The sequence below is a fragment of the Dioscorea cayenensis genome, chromosome 6, assembly GCF_009730915.1.
Source record: "Dioscorea cayenensis subsp. rotundata cultivar TDr96_F1 chromosome 6, TDr96_F1_v2_PseudoChromosome.rev07_lg8_w22 25.fasta, whole genome shotgun sequence".
Classification (NCBI taxonomy): Eukaryota; Viridiplantae; Streptophyta; class Magnoliopsida; order Dioscoreales; family Dioscoreaceae; genus Dioscorea; species Dioscorea cayenensis.
Window position 1 is genome coordinate 2,806,991 of NC_052476.1, and position 24,380 is coordinate 2,831,370.

The 24,380-nt window shown below is 33.4% G+C and overlaps 2 protein-coding genes across 2 annotated transcripts; both read left to right on the plus strand.

Moving 5' to 3' along the window:
- The first annotated feature begins 2,165 nt into the window (after positions 1-2,165).
- On the plus strand, positions 2,166-14,021 carry LOC120264013 (protein CHROMATIN REMODELING 25). Its single transcript, XM_039272005.1, has 23 exons — positions 2,166-2,372; positions 2,909-3,289; positions 3,804-3,890; positions 4,028-4,268; positions 4,363-4,488; positions 4,846-4,902; positions 4,980-5,066; positions 6,257-6,352; positions 6,698-6,748; positions 7,342-7,416; positions 7,536-7,622; positions 7,925-8,016; positions 8,105-8,237; positions 8,734-8,853; positions 8,939-9,052; positions 9,139-9,222; positions 9,325-9,396; positions 9,463-9,521; positions 9,969-10,170; positions 10,249-10,347; positions 10,680-10,930; positions 11,030-11,158; positions 13,869-14,021. Exons 1-23 carry the CDS (start codon positions 2,182-2,184, stop codon positions 13,915-13,917), a joined length of 2,883 nt encoding a protein of 960 aa, XP_039127939.1. The 5' UTR covers positions 2,166-2,181; the 3' UTR covers positions 13,918-14,021.
- A 2,311-nt stretch (positions 14,022-16,332) lies between these two features.
- LOC120263804 lies at positions 16,333-17,444 on the plus strand. The gene is made up of 2 exons (XM_039271786.1): positions 16,333-16,929; positions 17,319-17,444. The coding sequence occupies exons 1-2, from the start codon at positions 16,402-16,404 to the stop codon at positions 17,346-17,348; spliced, it is 558 nt and encodes a 185-aa protein (XP_039127720.1). The 5' UTR covers positions 16,333-16,401; the 3' UTR covers positions 17,349-17,444.
- Positions 17,445-24,380: the final 6,936 nt, after the last annotated feature.

The following is a 24,380-nucleotide window of genomic DNA, read 5'->3' on the forward strand; positions in this document are numbered from 1 at the left end:
AAGCTTCAAACTCTCCGTTTAACGCACGACGTAACCATCACGGACAGTCATTGCTTTATAGATCAAGTACACCGGTGAATCACGGTGTCCACAACACTCGCACTCAGCCCGGACCACATTTTTTTATTGATCAAGTTCTTTTTTTAAAAAGATATGTGATGAACCTTCTTCTAGTAATCATCCGCGAATCAACATGAAGTGAAACTTTCTTTTTCTTGACCCAAGGCGAAACGCACTTCCGTCATTGCTTACCCGTAGAGTAGAGCAAGAAGACGAGCATTTCGACTTGGGCAAGAAAAAGAAAGTTTTCACCTACAGGCTGTTTAGGGATGACAAGAGGAAAACAATCATGACACATCCTGTAAAAAGTCTATGATCTAAAAAATGTGGTTTGAATGGTGTGAATGTCGTGAACACCAAATGTTCGACTCGACAGGATGACCATCACATAAGAAGAAGAGGAGGAGGAAGAGGAAGAGGAGTGGTTGCGCCAGTAGAGTATGTTCAACGAAATGGTTCTTCCTTCCCATTTATACTGCGAAACCCAACAGCCTGCTGCCGCTTCGGCTTCCGATTTTTATGTGCGACGACAGTGGAAACGCTTGGGTAACCGAGCGTGCATTAATTACGCTTGGAGACCGCTGCCACCATCGCGTTGTATATTTTAAGCGGATAAAAATACAGTTTAAACGATAAAAGAAAACATTTAAACATAGAAGCCAATATTTAACCAATAATGGATATATGTAAATCTAAAAGTTCAATATTTAAACAATACTAACAAGTATATACACAATGCCTACTCGACGAATGATTCATTACGACGATCTGCGATTGTGACGGGAAGCGTGGTAATGGCTACAACACAACTTACGGGACCGGGAAGGGTGGCAATGGCGACAAAGACAAAAAAACTCTCCATAATTTAATCGGAAGAGCTAAAAATTGAGTACAACAAATGAGAAGAAGAAAAAAAGAAGAACAAGAATAAGAACAAGAACAAGAAGAACAAGATATGAGCACCCTAAACTTTGTTTGAGAAAAAGCAAGCAGGAGGCATTGGAAAAATATGCATAAAGTTCGGACATGATGTGATTGGGCGCCATTTTTTTCTCCTTTTGCAAGGGCAAAAAAGGAATTTCATATCATGGACACACTTCAACTTACCGGCGGGGGGATTAAAGGGAATGTAAAATATAACGGAGGGCTGTCCGGGGTGTGCAAAAGTTGGAGGGGGTTTTTGGGAAGTTTTGAAAATTACGAGGGGTGAACAGTAATTTTCCCAAAAAAATATGTATACTAAAAATAGAGAAACCAATAAATTTTTATAATATTTTTAATAACAGAGAATGTATACACCACTGTGTTAGTAGGAGATGGTGGTATGAGACCTAAACAATGAGCTTATAACTCATAAAATAAAGCGTGATATGTTAGGAAGTTATTTTTTATATATATATTTTAAGGATAAAAATGAATATTAATGACTCAAATTTTAGCATGGTGCATGGTACTCTAATGCAATATATACATTCAATTGTTTTTTTTTTTTCTCTTATAAAAACTGTAAATGTTGTTAGTAAAAAAAAAAAGGTAAATATGAAAGTGCACCAGTTTTAATGACTTATAAATCTGATGAAAATGAATCCCCGCCATAAATCTTTGGTGAGGAGAAAAAAATGCTCTTTATACAGACTTTTCATAAGGGATTTTGTGCATTGTGAGTTGAAGAACTTAAATATACCATTGAGCTGTGCTATAGTTCCTTACATATATATCCAAATTTATACTAAACTTATTATGAAAGAATTACTTACTGAATATTGACAATAAAATTGTACATAATTAATAGTTGATATGGCTCTTCACCAAGGCTCTATTCAGTATATATATATATATATTTAAATAAACATTGGATATAATTATTTACTTAAATATATTAGTCAACTACAAATAACAATTTTCATCCAACAAGAAAGCAAAAAAAATAATTTCCACATTATTAAAAATAATAAAACAAGGGTAGTAAATCACACCAAAACAGTAAGAGGACAAAAATGGAATTTACCATCAAGAAAGTAGCATTTCCGTAAATAAAGGGCAACTACTTTGCCGCCAAAAAAAATTTCCACATTATTTACAAAGAAACCCTTCGAAATCCAAAAGCTCAGAACGAGAGAGATGGCGTCGAGAGAAGAAGAATCCGATTCTGAGGATGCGCTCTCCTCCGATTCCGATCTGATTGATGGAGGAGATGAAGACTACGAGGATGAGGATGATGGAGGTGACGACCATGCCGATCCTGAAGCCTCCGGAGAGTCGCCCTTGTCCCAAGATGAGCTCAAATCCAAGAACGTTGCCGATCTTGTGAGGTGAGTTTGCGTTTCCATTTGAAATGGAGTATATTTGATGGTCTTGTGCTTTTGATTGTTTATTGGTGTCTCATATTGATTGATTTCTTAATTTGACGGGGTTGCTTGTTGAATGCTATGCCCTAATTGAAGTTGATCAGTAATGCTTGTTTGCCCTAATTGGTAGTTTTTCACGTCTATATGATTTCTCTAGTAGAATTTAGCTCAATTGTGTTTATTTTTTTGGTCAAAATTAAGCAAATGTTTCTTGTACAATTTGGCTAGATTTTTCTTTCCCTCGTGTTCTTAATTTTATTGTTTACTTACATTTTCTGTTAAAATTGAATCCATATTTGAAGAAAAGAGACCATCTTGCAAAACTAATGCCTGAAGTTGGGGGTTGAGAGGTTACATCTGTTTCCTGAGACATTAAAGCTAGAAATCATCATGCTTGATTCCTCTTCTTATTGTTTTTCCATCTATGAGGATCCATTTTTTGAGTATTATTATATGGAAGAACTGTGAGTTTATGGTGCTTTTTCACTTTTCATTGGCAGAGGCAATCTCGTTGTAAGGAGGCAGCCACTGATACCCCGAGTTCTTTCAGTATCTGATGGAGCTGCAGTTGCTAGAAAACCATTTAAACCTCCTTGTTCAAAGAGATATAGTGATCATAATGATGAACTTGCTCGCCGTCTTTCAGTGCGTAAGAGGTTTGTTCCATGGGGTTCTGCAAGGCCAGTGTTCATTGCAGTAGATAAACTTGTGAATATCCCAAAGGTTATTGAAAATGATCTCCCAGAAACAAAGTCATCTTTGCCCCCGGGGATTGAGCCTTTGATTTTATGGGAATCTGAAGGACCCAATGAGGAAAATGACCAGTTGACTCGGATTGAGGTTGACCCCTTGCTTGTTTGCTATCTTCGGCCTCATCAAAGGTACCATTCTTGTCATTTTGGTCCCATCTTTTCAATTTTCTTATCTAATTGCTGCTCATCAGTCCATTATTTAGTAAATTCCTCTTGCTTATCCATAAAATCTTCTGTGAGTTGCAGAGCACATAAGCACACAGTTCATTCCCTCTCTTTTCCTTTGTCAAACTAATAAACAATTATCTGGCAAACTGAATTGTGACACTGTGAGAGCCTCACTTTCATTTGAATATTGGTAGGAGCTTGCCCCATTGCAAAACTAACTTTTTAAGCTTGTTATGTTCATGTTTAAGCTGGGAACATCAGATTTTTAATACAAATGACTAAGAAACATCACACAGAGGTTATACCCTAGAACAACACTTGATGGTTGCTTGCATCACTGTTAACCAGGAAAAGGTGATCAGATGTGTGTGTCGTGGGGGATACATGATACTGATACATGATACATTGCTATGTGTATTGTCTCCTCAAGAGTTGATGTCATAATTACTATTGATCGTTTTTATTTCTATGGCAGAGAAGGTGTTCAGTTCATGTTTGAATGTGTTTCTGGGCTATCCAGTGCCGAAGGTATTTCCGGATGCATTCTTGCAGATGATATGGGGTAATTATAACCTTTCATATTTTTGCATTTTCTCTATTTACTATACTATGTATTTTCTGCAAATTATTAGATATCTGTTTCTGTGCTCACATCATTTGTCCTTTATTTATTTATTTATTTATTTATTTTTTTGGCAGATTGGGGAAAACTCTACAATCAATCACTCTCCTCTATACTCTTCTATGTCAGGGCTTTGATGGTAAGCCAATGGTTAAAAGAGCTGTAATTGTCACTCCCACAAGCCTTGTTAGTAATTGGGAATCAGAGATCAATAAGTGGGTTGGAGAAAGAATTCAGTTGCTATCTCTGTGTGAAAGTACTAGGGCAGATGTTGTATCTGGAATTGACAATTTCCTAAGGCCTTGCAGTCCTTTTCAGGTTCTTTTAGATCTCAAATTAATTCTCTGTATGGCCAAGTCAACTGGTGTTCTGCTTTAAGAAAATAGGATTTCTAACGGATGCATCTTTTTAGGTCCTTATCATTTCATACGAGACATTCCGAATGCACTCTTCAAAATTTGAAAAATGTGGTTCTTGTGATCTTCTAATTTGTGATGAGGCACACAGGCTGAAAAATGATCAGACACGGACAAACCAGGTATCCACCCACAGAACTTTATTATCAGAAAATTGGCTGATTGTTTATCACCAATCAGTATCTTTGTGTATTTTTATATTTTGTGGGGATATTACATTTCTTCAAAAGTAATGATTGGTGTCATATAAATAATCTTTGCAATTTTTTTATATCCTTTTTGTGTGGAGAAAAGTAGATAACCACTGTTCTACTAGAACTATAAAACAAGCTATGAAGTACAACACATTTCAATAACATCTCCAACAAATAATATTATTTCAGCTTTCAATCAATTTTGTTTCACTTTTAAAATGAATTTGTCATTGTTGATATTCCATTTTCTGAAATATTAATTCCATGAGCACGTCTGTGTAACAGGCACTGGCTGCTCTTCCATGCAGCCGGCGCATCTTGTTGTCAGGAACGCCTATGCAGGTGAGTTATTTGGCTAGTTTCCTCCTAGTTTCAAAGAATTTTTTCTATTTGTTCCTGTAACTGTTCATTTTATCCAGAATGATTTGGAGGAATTTTTTGCCATGGTGAATTTCACAAATCCTGGGATTTTGGGGGATGTGTCATATTTTCGCCGATACTATGAGGTGACTTAATTGATATATATTCAAAGCATTAGCAATTATATGAAACTCCATTCAACAACTTGACTATTTGTGTATTATAAAATTTTCATTATTTTGCACTTAATGATTTACTTGCACTTCTGAATCCATGACAAATTGATTATCCCACTTATATCTTGCATTATGAAACTTGGTTTTTTTGATGGCTATGGACTCATGGGTTAATTCTGTACTTGAATCTAAATGTCTGAAATTTTCAACTTTTTACTAACTTACTTCTGCTGCCATTTGAAGAAGCATCCTGCAGTTTCTTCAAGTTCTAGTTCATTCATGCACACTCTTTACTTTTATTGATATTGCTAATTCACCACCATCATCAGTACTACTGTGACCAACATCAAACCATCAGTACTCTTAATTATGATCATAAAGCCTTAGCATTGCCTCATCTGCATTTTGCTGTTGTTGCTGGTACACCACTTTAAAGTATGACGATTAAGTTCAGCCCTCTGGAAGAGGTTTCTATATGGTAGTCTGTGATTTATGATGCATTTGCTGAATGGGAAGAATGAAATGCATGATGTGGGAAAAGGAAATTATCCCTAGGCTAAGAGCTAATTAAGATACAATGCACCATGTAGAATTTTACAGATTGTTGGGATCTAAGCAGTAACCGCAAATTATTACATGCCACTAAACAGTGTCAAGAATTGCTGCCTTTGTTTATATGTGGCCAAGTTAAAACAAGTTATTCTGCCAATCTTTAGTGATATTTGCACTGACAGACTTGGCAACACTTGTTAAGGATTTGAAGCCATTGGTTTGCAGTACTATACAATCTGGGCATACTTCTATCGGCAAGCTGTGTATACCTTATTTTGGTGCTTTTTGAATTTTAAGTTTCAAAAAGTGGTAAATTGTGACTTTGTTCACCTTACCTGAATTTTTTTTTATTGTTATTGTGCGTAACAAATATGCCATGATATTCCATTTTTAGAAATATTTCTCTTTGTTATAAGAAATAACACTTGGAATTAATTGCTCAACATGATCTTTGGATTATGAAAACAAAAATATTTTTTTGAAGAAATAATAAAACTTTTTACTTTGATAACTGTATCTGGCTGTCCTCCATGGATAGAGTTCAGCTTGATTATGCTACTGAATGCTTTCACTAACTATTCTTTGATTTTGTAATATCTTGATTGAAGGCACCAATAATTGCTGGTAGGGAGCCTATGGCAACTAAAGAAGAAAAAAAATTAGGCATTGAAAGGTCTACAGAGCTTAGTGCAAAAATAAATCAGGTAGTATCTATCTGATGTTTTTTGTTGCTTACTTTTCACTACTCTGATTACTTATAATTTGTTGCTCTTCATATGTATATCTCACATTTTACTTGACAAATCATGCCATTTGTCTCAGTCCAACATAATATTTCTGACAGTTATTCTTTAAAAAAATTTTATTTAGTATTTGTCCAATTGCCCTTTTACAACACTGAGTTTGTTAAGCTAAAAACAACTCTACTTTGTAAAAAACTCTTATTAAGTATTTGTCCAATTGCCCTCTTACAACACTGAGTTTGTTAATGTAAAAACAACAACACTTTTTATTATTTCTGCTGATCTTTTAAATTGTCTATTTTTCAGTTTGTATTAAGAAGGACAAATGCCTTGTTGTCCAATCACTTACCACCGAAGGTGTGCTCTTTGTTTCTAATTAGTTTTATTAAATATCTGTTTATTGTAAATATATGTTCTATATTTATCTTAATTGCATTTGAACTATACCTATCAACGTGCACGTGCACAAGCACACATCTTGGTTCAAGGCAATGAAACATGCCAGGGTTCAACTCTTCTTCCACTAGTTGGGACCATGTGCATTGGCAACCCTTTAGTTTTCTTGCCCATGATGCATGTGTATTGTGTGCATTGGCGCTTGTTAGTGACTTATGTATTATCTTCATTTCAAGAAATCACCTTATGCTATATATATATTATTTGCTTCTTAGGATGTTAGGTTTGTCAATTATATTGACTTATATGATCCAATGGATTATTGACTTATATGATCTAATGGATTTAGAAACTTAAGATAGGAAACATAATTTTACATCTTTCAAGATGTTATTCCAATTTTCTGTTTTTCCTTAGTTTCATTCCCGGTTCATTTAGTCTGACAAGTAGTTATTGGAAGTATGTTTTGACTAATGCTACTCCAGTTTTACTGTTTTAACCTTTTAAAATTTCAAATTTTCTCGCAACAATTTTAACTTGGTTATTTTATGTAGATTGTGGAAGTTGTTTGTTGTAAAATGACCAGTCTCCAACAAAAATTGTACAAGCATTTCATACAGTCCAAGAATGTAAGTTGTCCATGTTTCTCTATACGTTTTTACTTAATTGTTTAATACAACCATATTTTTTTTTTTGCAAGAGTATATTGATCGCATTCTCTTTAGTAATTCTCTTGTTCCCTTTTCAGGTAAAGCGTATGATATCTGAAGAGATAAAGCAATCCAAAATATTGGCATATATTACTGCTCTCAAGAAGTTATGCAATCATCCAAAGGTGAGTCATGTCAAATAGTTCATATGCATGCATGTACTGATTTCTAGTCTCCTGGTAAAACTTGTATTAGTGAAACTTTTAATAAAATAAATACCAATGAAACTTGTTACAACCTGCCTAACTCAATCCTTTAGTCATTCCCCCTTTTTTTTTATCCATTTTATGGGACCCCCCTATTTGTGGTTTTGATTAGGCATGGTAATATCAGTAATATGCTCTCTTCTACTTTCATGATTCCCAAATTCTTATAATTTTTGTTATGTTACACTTTTTTATGCTTTTACGAATGGGACATTTTACAGCTCATTTATGATACTATCAAAAGTGGAAGCCCAGGCACATCTGGTTTTGAAGATTGCATACGCTTTTTCCCTGCAGAGCTTTTCTCAGGGAGGTTGGTTTGCATATCACTGAATGCTATTCTAATTCTTATTAAATCAATAATATCGAAGATGCCATAATTTCATATATTTTGGTGCTAGATCTGGTTCTTGGACCGGTGGTGGTGGAATCTGGGTAGAACTATCTGGCAAAATGCATGTCTTAGCTCGATTATTGGCCCATCTTCGTCAGAAGACAGATGATCGAATTGTTCTTGTATCAAACTACACTCAGGTGCGCTAAATCTTATGCTACAAACATATCATAGCTGGTACATTGTCCTTGGCAAGGAATATTTAATCCTTGACTTGGTCTGGTTCTTTTTTCCTTGGAGTAAAGGATCTGTGGCTTGAGTCCTTCAGTTAAATTTTGAATATAAGATATTAGTTCATCTGAATAAAAAGGAAATAGGCTTTAGACTCAAAAGCTTCCAAATATGCCAGAATTCAACTATACACTACTGAAATCTTCATTTGTTTCCATTGTGTCTGTGGCAAGGTGAAGTTCAGTTGCTTCACCTTTTTCCTGTATTGTTTAGCATTTATCTTTATATTTTTTGGCTTTTCTCATGAGTTAATTGGGCTTTGACATATGCATACATATTACATTTCCAATGGCTCATGAAACCAACCTACAGACCATGCATGCCAAGCTTGCACATGTTAGAACACTTATCTATTTAACTTTAGTTATCTGGCTGATTGGTCTTTATGAACTCTGTTAAAATTAGACACTGGATCTTTTTGCTCAATTGTGCCGGGAAAGAAGGTACCCATATTTGAGACTTGATGGGACCACATCGATTGGTAAAAGGCAAAAGCTAGTCAACCGTTTCAATGATCTCTCAAAGGTCAATGATACATTGCCTTATTTTACAATAAGATTGATGTCTTTGAGATTGACTTTATTGATCAGATTGAACCTACTTATTGCAGGATGAATTTGTATTTCTCCTTAGCAGCAAGGCCGGTGGTTGTGGACTAAACCTGGTAGGTGGCAATCGTTTAGTTCTTTTTGACCCTGATTGGAACCCTGCTAATGATAAGCAGGTAATTATTTCCCTTATAATCTGAAATTTTCTTCTAGAACTTCCTCTATAGCATTGCAATTCATTATCTGTTTTTTGCTTCAATAGGCTGCTGCAAGGGTCTGGAGAGATGGCCAGAAGAAGCGAGTATTTATTTATCGATTTTTAAGCACTGGAACAATTGAAGAGAAGGTTTGAAAATCTGGACTTAGTCTGAAGTAATCTATCATTCACCCAAATTAATTTCTTATCCAGTTCAGTTGATTTTTTCATCCACCATATAATTCCTTCTAGGTATACCAGCGGCAGATGTCAAAGGAGGGACTCCAGAAGGTTATTCAGCAAGAGCAAGCAGATAATCAGAGGGTAACCATGAGATAAAATAATTCTCTTCCTTTGTTCTCCATTTTCTTTATATGGCTCTTTTTGCAGGGAAATTTTCTTTCAATGGAAGATCTGCGTGATCTTTTCTCATTTCATGAAGATGTGAGGTAACTCTTAGTTTCTAACTCAATTGTTGCACTGATTTGTTGATATCAGTAAGCTTTCAAGCTTTAGATTAAATTCCTAAAGAAAGGTTAGTTTACTAACTGTTGGAGTTATAAGAATTTTAAGAAAACCATTGTAAAACTTGTTAATCAGTGAAGCAAGATCATCAAAGAAAATAACTTCAAACAAAAAAAGTAAATTCCATGCTATTGCATGTCAGTCATGGTTTGTAGTATTAGTCAGTTGGGGGACAGCAGGTATTTTTCAAGTCATTAATTGAAAGTATAGGGTTGATTCCAATTTAGCTCTGGACTTGTAATAGAGCGATGAGTTTTCCACAGTTTTATGTTTATGGTTTAAAGACCATAGTTCCATTTATATTATTTAATTATTTTATCTCTCCAGTTTGTGACAATGAGGCACCAGTGAATTAGCTTTTGAACATGCAGATCTGAGATTCATGAAAATATGAATTGCAACCGTTGCAAAATGACTGATGTAGTGCAAGGCAATAGTATTTTGGATGAGTCAATGATTGCTGAAAATAAGGATACAACAGATAAAGGGCAATTAAATCAACAGGTTGATGATATTGGTGGGTTTGCTCAAATTGCTGGATGCTTGCATAAATTGAAAAGCTCAGAAAAACAGGTCTGTTTGCTTTCATTTGTATTTTGCGCTTGTCATGAATCTATTTCTTGAAGTTACTTTGTATTATGTGCATGTCAGCTTGGATCTCCCCTGGAAGAAGATTTAGCAAGCTGGGGCCATCACTTTAACCTAAGTACAGTTCCTGATTTGATTCTTCAAGCTTCAGCTGGCGATGAGGTGCTATCTTATTTTTCTGATACTTACTCGTGCCGAATGGTTTTGTTCATTTATGACATTGTAATCATCTATACTTACAGAGCTTATTTTTAATCAATTCTCATTATTGATTCATAAAAGGTTGCTTTTTAACATTGAAATATTTGCCTTATGGGGGATGATTAGTTTCTGTTAGAGCTTCACAAAACCTGTGGCATGCAGGATTGTTCATGAAATTTTATCTCAGAACATTAACTGAATTGCTAAGATAAAATCTCATTAATGAGATCAGAGCTTCTGAGCTTGTTAAGGATTTGCTAACACCACATTCTTGATTTTCTCCTTTGCTGCAGGTTTCATTTGTTTTTACCAATCAAGTTGATGGAAAACTAATTCCTGTTGAATCAGAAAAAAAACCTGCAAATCAACAGATGGATGCTGAAAAGCATCCAAATGACAATTGTCATCGGAATCGTTCACAGGGGCTGACAATGCCCTTGCTGAAGGGTACCCCTCCAAATTCACAGAAAACATTTCCAAATGGTTTCCATGTACCAAAAAAGCTCAGCATCTCTCCCAAAGAGCAATCATCCCTCAAACGAATGTCAGTTACATCTAATCTATCAGACGACGATTTTATGTGAATATTCTTTACAAAATTTGTCTTTCAATTCTTACCATCTGATCTGACCTAGCTATGAAGTGTTCTTGATACAGAAACCCTAGTTTTGACCATTGTTACCAGAATAATTCACAATGCAGAGGATGAGTGCACGTTAAATCAAGAGGGAATGTATCTTGAAGTCCAATTTCAGCAATCAGTCTCAACATAGTAAGTGATTGTACTCTCATTTTGTAAATTCATTACATAATCCTTTTTTCCCTAATGTGTTGTATTTCTCCTTGCATTTTTGAACCAAAATTTGAGACTTGGGAATAGATTAAAATAAGCTTTTCTTCCTAATTCAATGTCATAGGGACTATAAAAAAAATCCTTATGAATAGAGAAGGATAATAAATCTGTTTGTAAAGGTTTATTATAAATACTTTGATGCAGCTTTGAAAATGGAAGGTATTCCTTTTTTTTAATACTAATAATACCAAAAGATAGGAGACCTGCTTTTGTTTTATTTTATTTTTAAATTGCAGTTACTAATGTTGGCAATTCACCTTTTTTTTTTAATAGAGGTAAACACAAGTTTGTTAATTACCTGGGAAAAAAACAAAAATCCTTTTTAACCAAAGATTATTTGTTATTTATTTTATTTACTTTGGATAAACTTTGAATTTTGTTCATTTCTTTGACATTTTATATGCTATTGTTGGTGAAACGTAAAAGAATTATTTTAGAATTTTAGTCACATATTTAAGATTTATCATTCTTATAATAGAAGAGTTACATTTATTCACAATAGGATTTTTTTTGTGAATAAACTCAGCTAGTACAAGATAGGTTTATATTTAATTTTGTAAATACTATTTTAAGCCATAATACATCAATGGTTGATAGTATAGATTAATTATAAAATGGTGACATTTAGAGTTGAAATTGATTAAACATAAGAGATTGAAACCAAACTAATAAAGGGACAAATGTGCATAAATAAATAAATATATATATATATATATATAGAGAGAGAGAGAGAGAGAGATTTTAAGAGGACTAGTGCAGTGAGTGGTAAGAAAGCAGGAGACCATTGCAGAGACAGTGCCCCTCTTCAATGGCCTCCATCTCTATCCACAAAAAGACTCTGTGGCTTTTCACTGTTCCTTAATGTCATCCTCAGAGGAATCAGATAGCCTCTCTGTCTTTACTCTCTATCATGTGATTCCTACCTCAACCTTGTTCTTCTTCCATCTAATATTTTTTTAATATATATATATATATATTTATATATGCATTGTTTATTAGTTGTTAGATATTTTTATTGTGACTGGTCTCATGAACTAGACTAATATTTCACAAATCAATTTCAATTGAAAACTTTAGGAAATATATATATATATATTTTAATTCTAGGGAGTTGTTTGTTATTTGGTTTTTATGGATATATTCTGAGTTATGTTGCTCAAGCAAGTCCAAAACTGTAGTTAATTATTGAGCTATGGAAATGGAATCAAACAATACAAACCAAGTCCAAGTGATAGAGGCCATGCAAAGAACTCTAAAAATAGTACATGCATGTAGAAAAAGCTAAAATGGCAGGATGGAGAATTTTGGGTTGGGGGATCATCTCATATCAGATCATGACCACAATAAATATATCTATTTTGCATAAGGTATATATATATAAAAACAAAAAATAAAAAAAGGGAGAGAAAGAGAAAAGAAACTGTACTTGTGTCTTAGCCAAGATCTCTCATCACATGCTCCTATTGACCTGTCCAACTCACCCGCTCAGGCTTTGCCAAAAACATGCCAGTCAAAGACCAGTCAACCTTCCTTCTAGTCCACCCTTTTTCTTCCTTTTTATATATATATATAATTACTTTTTATAATATATTAATATATACATATATTCTGAAATGCTTGAAGTCTTGAAGCGAAAAGGTAGTAGTGATATATGCAAATGTAAATTATTAATTATTACATATGATTAATGATCTTGGTCTATCGGTATCGGAATTTATGTGTAAAGATTTGTGTTCTTGTTTAGGAGATGAGTACTAATCTCAGTTCATATAAAATAATGTTACAAATGGATTGAGATATTAATTTTTCATTCGTGTATGTTATTTACATTGCTTATTTTTTTTATAAAAATAAAAAAATTTATGCTACTTTGGCAATATATTTTAATTCTTTTACTTTCTTATAACAACCTGTGTGGTTTATGCAATTATCTACATATTATTGTAGATCACATTGTGTACAAGTACAATACTTTTTGTTTCTATTTAGATTTATATCTTTCCTTGTATGTTGCATGCTTCTAGTCCAACTTATTGAATTCAAGCATGTGAGAATGCTGCATGGCTTTTTTTTTTTTTTTAATGGAACTAATAAAAGTTCACTCATAATTGAAATTTCAAGTACTCACAATAGTACTAGTACTAGGCATGTATGTGGCACAAACTAGACTTGAGATGAAAAATGACCGTATGATATCAAGACAAAAGACTCTCATAGGTACTGTAATTTTGAATGTTAGTTGTGGATATACTCAAGATACTATAACGAGATGATATATGATATGATGTATGGCCAAAATTACTTACTAATTCATATGTATTTTTAATATAGTTTTAATTTTGTTTTATTTATAAATTCTCTCTCAACTATTGAAGCGGGAGGGAGTTGAATTTTTCAACATTTTTTGTTTTAAAAAATGAAATATCATTTTGCTATTGTAGGAGAGGTTGTAAACTTGTTATTTCTTGGAGGTAGCTTTTGTAATTTTTTTTTTTTGGAGAAAATATATATTTATAAATCAATTTTGATGGCATTTTAAAGATTATTCACAGAAAATTATTGTTACTTTCCGTTGAATTGAATGATATACTAGAAAAAAATAATTTATTTAGGTTGTTTTATCTTGCAGTTCTGACCAAGAAGTCAAATCCAGTCCCACATTCATTAGGGTGACATGATGTATTATTTGTCCTTTCTCTTGTTTACCTCATTTGTATCCTTTTTTTTAATTAAAATATGTACTATTTTATGAAACGATGTGCAAGGATAAGAAAAACATTTTTTTTTTTAATTCTTATTATAATAACAAACTTTAATCTTGAAGACCAATGGCATTTTTCAAATAAATAAATAAATAAATCCCAAAACCGATGTGAAAAGTTAATACAAAAAAAAAATCATGATTCATGTGAGAATTTGATGAAGGTAAAAAAACATAAGAATATATTAAATAAATTTAGTTATTACAAAAACTCCTATATTCCATACAACGCTATATCTATGTTAATTAACAACAAATTTTTTCAATTAATAATAACACAAAATATTGACTCTCCTAATTTACCAAACAATAAATCACTCACACCTTTTAAATACTAACATAGACTTTTCCAATATATCAAAAAAAAAAAAAAATTAAAAACATTTGAACAACCATAAACCATCACCATAAGTATTAATTAACTAAATAGAGATACCCCTAGAATAATTAAGAAGAGGATTAGTAATTCATTAGCAATAGTAGTAGTAGTAGTAATGACTAGTGAGGCGGCAAGAAGAGGACTTGTTGTCATTCTCATTGATCATTGCAGGCCAATTTGAACACTTCTTTATCTCTTTGTCTTGATGCTTCTTTTCTGACTCTCTTTGTATTTTCCCACAAATAAAGTGTAATGCTTTTTTCATTTTTAACCTTTTCCCTTTTTCCTAAGATTTTCATGGATCATGGAACATGAAGATCCAAACAAATGTTTGGATTCTATCAGACACTACATAAAGATGCAATCATATATCATCAACTCCATTATATCTCCTTTTGACCTCCATTTGTGTGAAGTCTGTCAAACCTCTCCCTCTGTCTTTGTTTTCTTTGACCAATAATTTGTGCATAAGAACCATTCAAAATTTTTTGGATATATATAGATAAATTTTGGTTTTACATAATTGATCATAATGAATCACTAGGCAGCCCAGTGATATCACATTTCGACGATGAGTAAATGGGACGGTATCATGAAGTATTGTTTATTTATTATTTATTAAATCTTTTATGTGAGAAAATATTTTTTACCCTTCTAAAATTGCATGACAAAAAAATTTAAAAAAATTTATGGTCTTTAATATATCATCTTGTGTGCATATTTTAAAGTTTAATTGTATTACATGTTAAATAACTTTATATTATAAATTTTTAAATGGTCATTAAGTTATCATAAATAGTGTGTCTTTTTAATAATTTTTTAATGGGTGGCACTTATTGTTTTTATTAAAAAAATTATAAAACTCTTAATATTTTTATAATATATATCTATTATAGTGTGGAGATGGTTATAAACTTCTATATATATATATATATATTTCATTATAGAGGTTCAAAACGAGAGTGAAAGAATTTATCAAGAGTGTGAGATTCAAAGCAAAAATTAACAAGATGTACCAAATCAAAATAAGACAAAATCGAACTAACTTGAATCCAACTCTTGGCAACCCATTTTACATTACCCCTATCGATATCAATAATCAACCTACTTTAAAAAAAACAAAACAAAGGGAGATAGACAAGATAAATAAATAAGGAAAGATAGATAGGACACATTAAAATGCCAAAAGATACAAAATAGGCAGACAGAGCTAGATGCTACCCTCCCCATACCCTAACCTCCCCCACCATTCAACACCTCCTCATCCTCTCTCTCTCTCTCTCTCTCTCTCTCTCTCTCTCTCTCTCTCCAAACAAGGCAAAAACAGTTTAGTTAGGAGTATTTACACAAAATAAGAATTGATCATATACATAATAAGAATTAATAATTTAATCTATACATCCTCAATGAGGACACAAGATTCGACCTGTAAATTTGTACTATAACACAAGACTCATTACTGTTATATTCAGCAAAATTTGAATTCGGGTTTTAAATTCTCACACTAAAGCTCGTTTTTCTCTCTTTAAATGAGATAAATGCAATGCAATACAGTAAGAGGCATGTATATAGACTAAAAATAAATTAGCTAACTTGTGTGACCTCATCTCGTGACATAAGATTCTCTCTCAAAATGTAATAAACACAGTACAGTAAGTAGCATGCGAATGGATTGACAATTGATCATCCAGTTTGTACGTCCTCGCCTAATGACACATGATTCAAATTACAAATATATACATATTCACAACTAAAGATCTTTTACTGTGTTTTATTCAATAAAACTTGTACTCGAGTCTCTTAAATCCTTCACCAACGGCTTTTTCTCTCTCTCTTGCATATTTATATTCACTTATTATAAATATATATATATATATGTATATACTTTTTTCTCTCTTTCTCTCAATAAAAGGACACTCCCATCCACATCCAAAGTCACAAGGTGTTTGCCAAGCCATCAAAACAACCAACTCCCCTTCCCATATATATACACACTCTCATTCCCACTCCCTTCTCTCTTTCATGGCATGCATTAACATGTATACTCCTAGTACTTCTACTAGCACTAGCACTAGCACTAGTCAAGACCAACAACAACAACAAAACCAAGGTGGTGGTGGTGGTAATGGTAATAGTGGTATATCCATGAGCCCAAGAATCTCTTTCTCTAGTGACTTCATCTTGGATAAACCCATCCCTTCTTCTTCCTCATCTCCGGCCACTCCCGGCAACCCTGACTTTGAGTTTGCCGTTGGCACCCGCCCTATGATGGCCGCCGATGAGCTCTTCTTTAAAGGCAGGTTGCTTCCTCTTCGTCATGGTCATGGTCATGGTGGTGCCCCTCCTCGTCCGACCACCACCCTTCGTGATGAGCTCCGTTCCGGCTCCGGCGCCGATGATGTTGCTTCAAGGCCTAAGCCTTGTCCTCCCAAGTGGAAGGGCCTTCTTGGCCTTAAGAAAGTTGGTGGGCATTATGGGAATAAAAAACATGTTGATAAGAGTGATCACGTTGGTGCTGCTTCTTCCTTTAAGTTTGCTTCTTCTACACAGGTTGGTTGGTGATCTTCTTATTTATTTATTTATTTATCTATTAAATAATATTTGATATATATATATATGTTTAATGATGTTTAGAATGTTATTATAAGGAAAGTTCTTTTATATGTTGACATTTTTATCCCCATAATACCCTTGTGAGAATGCTTGGAGTTGCTGAGTTTCCTCCTAGAAATGACCTTGTTGTTTTTTTAGGTTGGTGTTTTAATTCTTCTTTTTTCTTTTTTAAGAATAACTTTGGTGGTATGTTAGAAGAGTTTGTTTTTAATATTATTATGTATTGTTTAGAAGCATATATATTTAAGGTTCACTAATATTATTACTTTAATTCCTAAAATGTTTGAAATTTCTATTTATAATAATCCTACTTTTTGTGTCTCTAGGAGGTGTTGGAGGAGGAGGAGGAGGATTGAGTTGAAGATGTCATGCATTACATTGCATGCATGCATGAAGAGAAGAAGAGTTATTTTACTTTACTTTAATTTCTTCTTTTTCCTTTTTTTCTTTTTCTTTTTGATGTCTTTTAATTATGAGTTTTTGAATGAAGATGAGTAGTTGGAGTTTTATGGCTTTTGTGGTTGTTATGTTATTGTTGTTGTTGTTGTTGTTGTGATGTTGTGTGAAAGAAATGGAAGTGAGTTTGGAACAGTGCACAAGTTGTCTTGTTTGGGAAAAAAGAGTTAATAATTTAGTTATGAAGAAGAAGAAGAAGAAGAAAAGAAGAAGAGGAGGTCGAAATGAAAGATTCAAATGGGGGCAAGCATTAATGAGGGTATTTAAATGAAAAGCTCATTAATGGGACTTAGCTGGTGCTCTATCTTCAATGCTTCAATGGCCTCTCTGCACAACAAGACACATTAAAGAGTATGGATTTTTGTTGGACCCCAATATAAGACAAGGATTCTTTCTTAGGGGCCTTTCTTTTGGCCAAAACATATCTGAGTTCAACCGTATTAGTATAATAAGAAATTTTGTAATTTAGTTTAATTTTTTTATTTTGATTATAAAAAAAAAATTACAATAGAAAGATTTTAACTCTTTATGAGTGAGAGATCAAAAGATCAACTCTTTCAAATACGCTCACGAGATGATTGTCAATTATAAAAAAAAATTAAAAATAATATTATATTTAAAAAAAAATTAAATTTTGTTTATGAATATTTAAACATTTATGATAAAGTTCAAAATTTTGAATTAATGTTTGATGAGAATTTTGAGACATGAATTTTTTGAATGAGTAGTAATCAATTATCAATTTAGATTGGATGAAACTCAACCAATATGCATTTGATCTTCAATGACTAAGATTTTAAAAGTTCTTTTTTTTTTTTCTAAAAGTGAAATAAAATTTCTATTATTTTTTAAATAAAATGTAGATTTGAATAAACTTTGATTTTTTGCATTGCCGAAAATATTAAAAATTAGAATTACATGTTATAAAACTAAGTATAAATCCTTTAAGAAAATATACAATAAAATAAAAAATTTAAATTGTATGGTGGCAGCTCTCTCTCCTCTTGTTACCAAAACAACATTAGGTTAAAACCAAAATTTTTTTTAATAAATATGGGTTACAACCAGACTCTCAATTTAAGTATGTAATTATGCTTTACTATAAAAAATAGAATTTTAATTTTAAAATATTTATTTTAAATTAATTTATAATTTTTATGGAAAATAACTCATGTTGTTAATCATCAAGTTTTGCATTGTTTTGGTACTGTGTTAGATATAAAATAGGATAAATGACCATGTTTTCTATTTTAAATTCATATTTACAATATTAAACGATGTAGTACTATTATTTGATAAAACATGCCCCTCGATTCATGCAAGTTTATTTTAATTAGTTATCTTCAAAAAAAAAAATATTAACTAAATGTTGCATCTTTATTGGGATATAAAAGAACAAAATTGCACAAAAAGAACTAAGACAACAACAAGTAGAAATTCATCACAATCCAGATATTGGAAATGCTAGAAACTGGGAGAGAAGAATTGAAACTTTATTGCAAAATAGATTACATAAGTTAAGGAAAACCAGAGAGCTTCAAGCTCTGGAGTTTTCCAAGAACAAGAACAAGATTATCAACAACAAAGCTCTCATTAACCTCCTAACCCCTAAGTTATCCCCTTTTAAAGCTTTGGATATACTCCAAACGCCCCCAGCCAACTGTTCCACCTAACGTTTATACCTCAACACTATTAAATTCCCTCTTTACCCCCATACTATTCTTTCTCAAACATTAGCTTCTGGGCAAGTAATGTAAATTAGTATCATCTCTTTACACATAAGCATGAGTGAATTTTGAGTTTCCAGAGAGTCACAAGGGCAGTATACGCATGTGTACACGCTCTTGTAGTTTTCCAGACATGAATTCTAAAAAAATGTAGAAATGACCATTCTACAACCATGTACTCCCTAGACCAAACAAAATACTATAGAATACATCCAAAATAGATGATAGAATTAAAGGAAAGTCCTTAGTATCACACATACATTACCTCAAATGGATTAGCCTTAATTGATCAATGGTAGCCGGTATTGTACCATCATTCTACTGATAGTGGCCATTTCATCCATTCTTGAGGTTTTTCTTCAGTCATGCATCTTAGATACTACTTGAAGCACCTATTCACAACCTTAGTTTGCCCATCAGTTTGAGGGTGATCATAAGTAGTTGAATATTGCAACCCTTTGTAATTTGAAGAGTTCCTTCCACAATTTGCTAACAAAAATAGGATCTTGATCACTAGTAATACACTTGGTCCAAAAGTACTTTAGCCACTGTCAAAGTTGTGTAAGGGTGAGATAAAGCAATGAATTAAGCATCTTTGCTCATTGTATCCACCACCACTAGAATTGAATTCTTTCCCTGAGAGTTAGGCAGTCCTCCAATGAAGTGAATAGTGATATTCTCCCTTTTATTCCTTTTGACATACTTCACACTCATTAACAATTTTTTGCACATCTCCTTTAATTCCTACATAGTAAAAGTAGCTGATAATTCTTCTTCTTGTAACTTCCATTCTAGAATGACCTCCCAAGGAACTCACATGAAATTCCTTTAATAGTAGTTGCTTCAATTCTTCATCATTTCCTGCAACAATCTTTCCCTTCCTTTTTAGTTGCTATTGGGACCAAGTATAGTGTGTCCTGCTGTTAGGATCTTACTGTAGTAATCTAATCATCTGCAATAATTCAAGATCACTTTGCCACAAACTGTGAATTCTCTCAGAGATTTTTTAATTAACAACTGAAGTGGTCATAGCATTTGCTACCTTATTTTTTATTACTTTTTATATAGCAATTCAAAATCATATCCCAATAATTTAGCTAGCCATTTTTGCTATGTGGGAGTTACAATCTTCTGTTGCATCAAATACTTTAAGCTTTGGTGATCTTTATCAAGTAAGGCCTCCATTTCTATTTGGCCAAGACAATAGCCAGCATATCATTTTCATAGGTAGATAGAGCCTTATGTTTTTTTGATAAAGTTTTACTCAAGTAGCTATAGGTATGCCCAGTTGCATTAACAATACCCTAACACCATTCTCACTAGCATTTGTTTCAACAATGAATTCAATGTCAAAAGCAAGTAAAGCTAATAGGGGTGCATTAGTTGTGATTTCTTTAAGTTGCTCAAAAGCTATGGTACTCTCCTGACTCCATTCAAAACCTCCCTTCATTAACATGTTAGTCAATGGTTTGGCAATGCTTCCAAAGTTTTTTATAAATCCCATGTAGTACCTAGCCAAGCCCAAGAATCCTCTTAGCTCTTTCACAGGCTTAGGTACAAGCCAAGACAATATTTCCTCTATCTTTTTCCTATCCATTCACACTCCTTTTTTGCTGATTGTGTGCCCTTAATTATCAATTTTTTCAACAAATGAGTATTTGCTTCTCTTTACACTCAAGTGATGATTCTGCAGTATCTTGAACACATTCTCCAAGTGTCCCATATGCTGACTCCAACTTCTGTTGTATACTATTATGTCATCAAAGAACACTAACACAAATTTCCTTAGAAATGATATGAATATTTCATTCATCAGCCCTTGGAAAGTTGATGGGGTATTGGTCAAGCCAAACAGCATGACCAAGAATTCAAAGTGCCCATCATGAGTTCTAAAAGTAGTTTTAGTGCCATCTTTTTCATTCATCCTAATTTGATGGTAACTTGCCTGCAAGTCTAACTTGGAGAAATACTCTCAGCTTTATTCAGTCATCCAACAACTCCTCAATTAAAAGAATTGGATATTTATTTTTAACTGTATTCTCATTGAGAGCATGTAATCTGCATACACAAAAACCCCAACTATTGTCATTTTTTTTCTTACTAACACCACAGGAGAAGAGAATGGGCTTGAACTCAGTCTAATAGTTCATTTTTCAAACATTTCATTCACCAATCCTTCTATTATATTTTTTTTTGAAATGCAAGGTGCCTATATGGCCTTACACATATTAGATTGGTACCTTTCTTCAAAAAAATTTTATGATCACAACTTCTATTTGGTGGTAATGTCTGCGATTCATTGTAGACTTGCTCATATCTCTATATCAGTTGTTCTAATTCTTAATTTTGTTCAGCTGAGCAATGATCTTGCTACAATACCACTGTATGCTCATTTTCCTCTATGCCTGCTAATGTTTGCAAATTAAGAACAAAGCTACACCCTACAAAATTTAGCTGGGCAACTGCAATGCCTTGTTTAAGGATTTTCCTTCCATTAATTGGAGTCTAGGCAAAGAGGACCCTGCCACCACCCTTCTCTTGTCAACTGTGAACTCCATTATTAATTTCTTAAAATCCCATATAATTGGACACAATAGCACCAACCGTTGTTTTCATAGTGCCATTTGATAGCCTTCCAAAGGCAAAACAAGAAATTTGCTCAAAATTCCTAGCTATGACCCTCCAATTCAATCAAATGTAGATTTTTTTACATTGAAGTTATTTCCATCAGCTACCATCACTATAACATGTGTGCTAGGAACAATTTTACATTCTAACTTCTCTATAAATTTATCTATGAAATTATGTGTATTTCATGAATCAATTAGAAAGTGAATTTTATGTCCCAAAGAGTTCCACTCACCCTCATAGTCTAATAATCAAACAATGCATGCACTCCAGTTAAAGAATTTAGAGAAATTAATAGGCATATCATTTCAGTTTCATTATTCTCAATTTTCACTTTATTATCCTTTCATCAAAAGCTGAAAATTCCACATCTTCCTCCCTATACAACTCCACCTTATACAATTGTTTCCTCTTGCATTACTCTCCTAGAATGAATTTTTTTTCATGCCAAAAACACAACCCTTTCCTTTCTTTATTCATCCATAACCCTGCTAGTTACCTACTTATATGGTTTATTAGAATTCTCCTTCATAATAGTATTGTTAATCTTATTGTGAGAATTCTACCCCAAATCCTGTGGATTTTTTAATGTAGGTTATAAGGTTCCAGAAACATACTCCTCCCTTTTTTGGTAAATACCCAATAGTGAGCTCTTGGAATTTGGCTAAACTAATAACTTGCTACAGATTCCTGGAAGCAAACATCCTAATAGGATATTGAGATTTACAAGTTCTACCATCGGATCATAATGCAGCTTTTCTCCAAATCTGATGCTCATAGCCTGAGCATTCTCAATCCATCCCACCATCCTTCTACCTAACCTGCTTTTTAAGAAGTTTTGATGCCACTGTAAGACTCTGCCCTTCAAATGCATGGATGTAATATTGACCTTTGCATTATCTAGAGTGTTATCATTCTCAAAGAATTGCTCACACTTATAGAACTAGCCTCCAAGATTCTGCCTATTAAATTTAGAAAACTCTAGCCTAGTAAACTTTGATTAAAACATCTTGTTATTACTATGATTCCACTCATTTCTAACATTACGTGAAGCATTTCGTGAATTTTGAAAACTAAACATTGTTTCCAGTTTTTGAAGAAAGGATCTTACCTCCTCCATATATTTGCTCTATTGACGCTAACCTCTTGGATGTCTCTATCATGCTTCTCTATGTGTTCCCTCAAAAGACTCCTAAAAGTATCTTCAATCTTATTTATCTCTTGTCCCCTAGTTTCCATAGATTAACATTTTTCACTACTAAACTCTTGTCTTCAGGATTGAACTCTTTGATACCAAAATTGTTGCACCCTTCCTCCAAGAACTAGGACAACAACAAAATGGAACAAGATTGCACAAGAAGAACTAAAACAATAACAAATATAAACCAATCATAATCCATGGAAACACCATAGAAATGCTAGAAATTAAGAGAAAAGAACTAAAAATTTATTGCAAAACATATTACATAGGCTAAGGAAAACTAGAGAGCTTCAAACTCTAGAGTTTTCCAAGAACAAGAACAAGATCATCAACAACAAAAGTCTCATTAACCTCCTAACTCCTCATTTCTCCCATTTTAAAGCTTCAGATATGCGCCAAACGTCCCCAGCCAAACTGTTCCACCTAACGTTTATACCTCAACATTGTTAAATTCTCTCTTTACCCTCCTACTTTTCTCTATCAAACATTAGTTACTGGGCAACTATTGTAAATCAGTTGCATCTCTATACACATAAGTATGAGTGAATTCCCCTCTCTACCCCTCTTCCTTTTCTCTGGCTTACATTAACTACTGTGGCCAACTAATGTAATTTAGCAGATTAATCTTTTTACACATAAGCATGAGTGAATTCCTTCTTTGCTCATCTTCCTTCTTTCTACCAAACATTAACTGCTAGGTTCAGGGACGAAACCAGGGGGATAGTAGGGGCTTCATTCCTCCTTCGGCACTAGCGGGGTTCTTCCTTGTTTGGCCGGAAGACATAGAACCAGCCAACCAGCCCCCTTCGGCTAGGCCAACCCGGCCAGCATCCCCTCCTTCACTTTGATAATCACTACATAGATACCAAAGACCATGAGGAAGAACTTTTGTATTGAACTAAACCTCAGAATACATTTCTACAAGACAGGATAATTCATGAAAGATGAGATCTTCAAAGAAAAAAAGAAAAAAAACAGCCTAAGTTAACAAAAGAACTACTTACAGAAACTTCAGTAACTAAAATGAAACCGGTGCGCTGAGAGCCTGAGTCAATTGCACTCTGGTTAATCAAATGGACTGGCTCTATTGCCTTGAACTAACACGCACCTCTTTGATGATCGCATCCTGGCCGTTCAATGGAAAACCAATCTTGAGGCTGCCTCAAACTTAAACCAATCATCTTGATGAAGTTAATTTCTGCCGCTTGTTCTTCCCCTCTCAAACGTCAATGAAAATAACCAACATTCAAACACTTGAAATGTCACTCTTTCCTTTTGATCAAAATCTATTTCCACCAGAACACTTACTGCATCAAGTTATCAATCTGACAACCTCCCAGCTTCTTCACTAAGTTCACTCCATCCTCTCTCCTTTT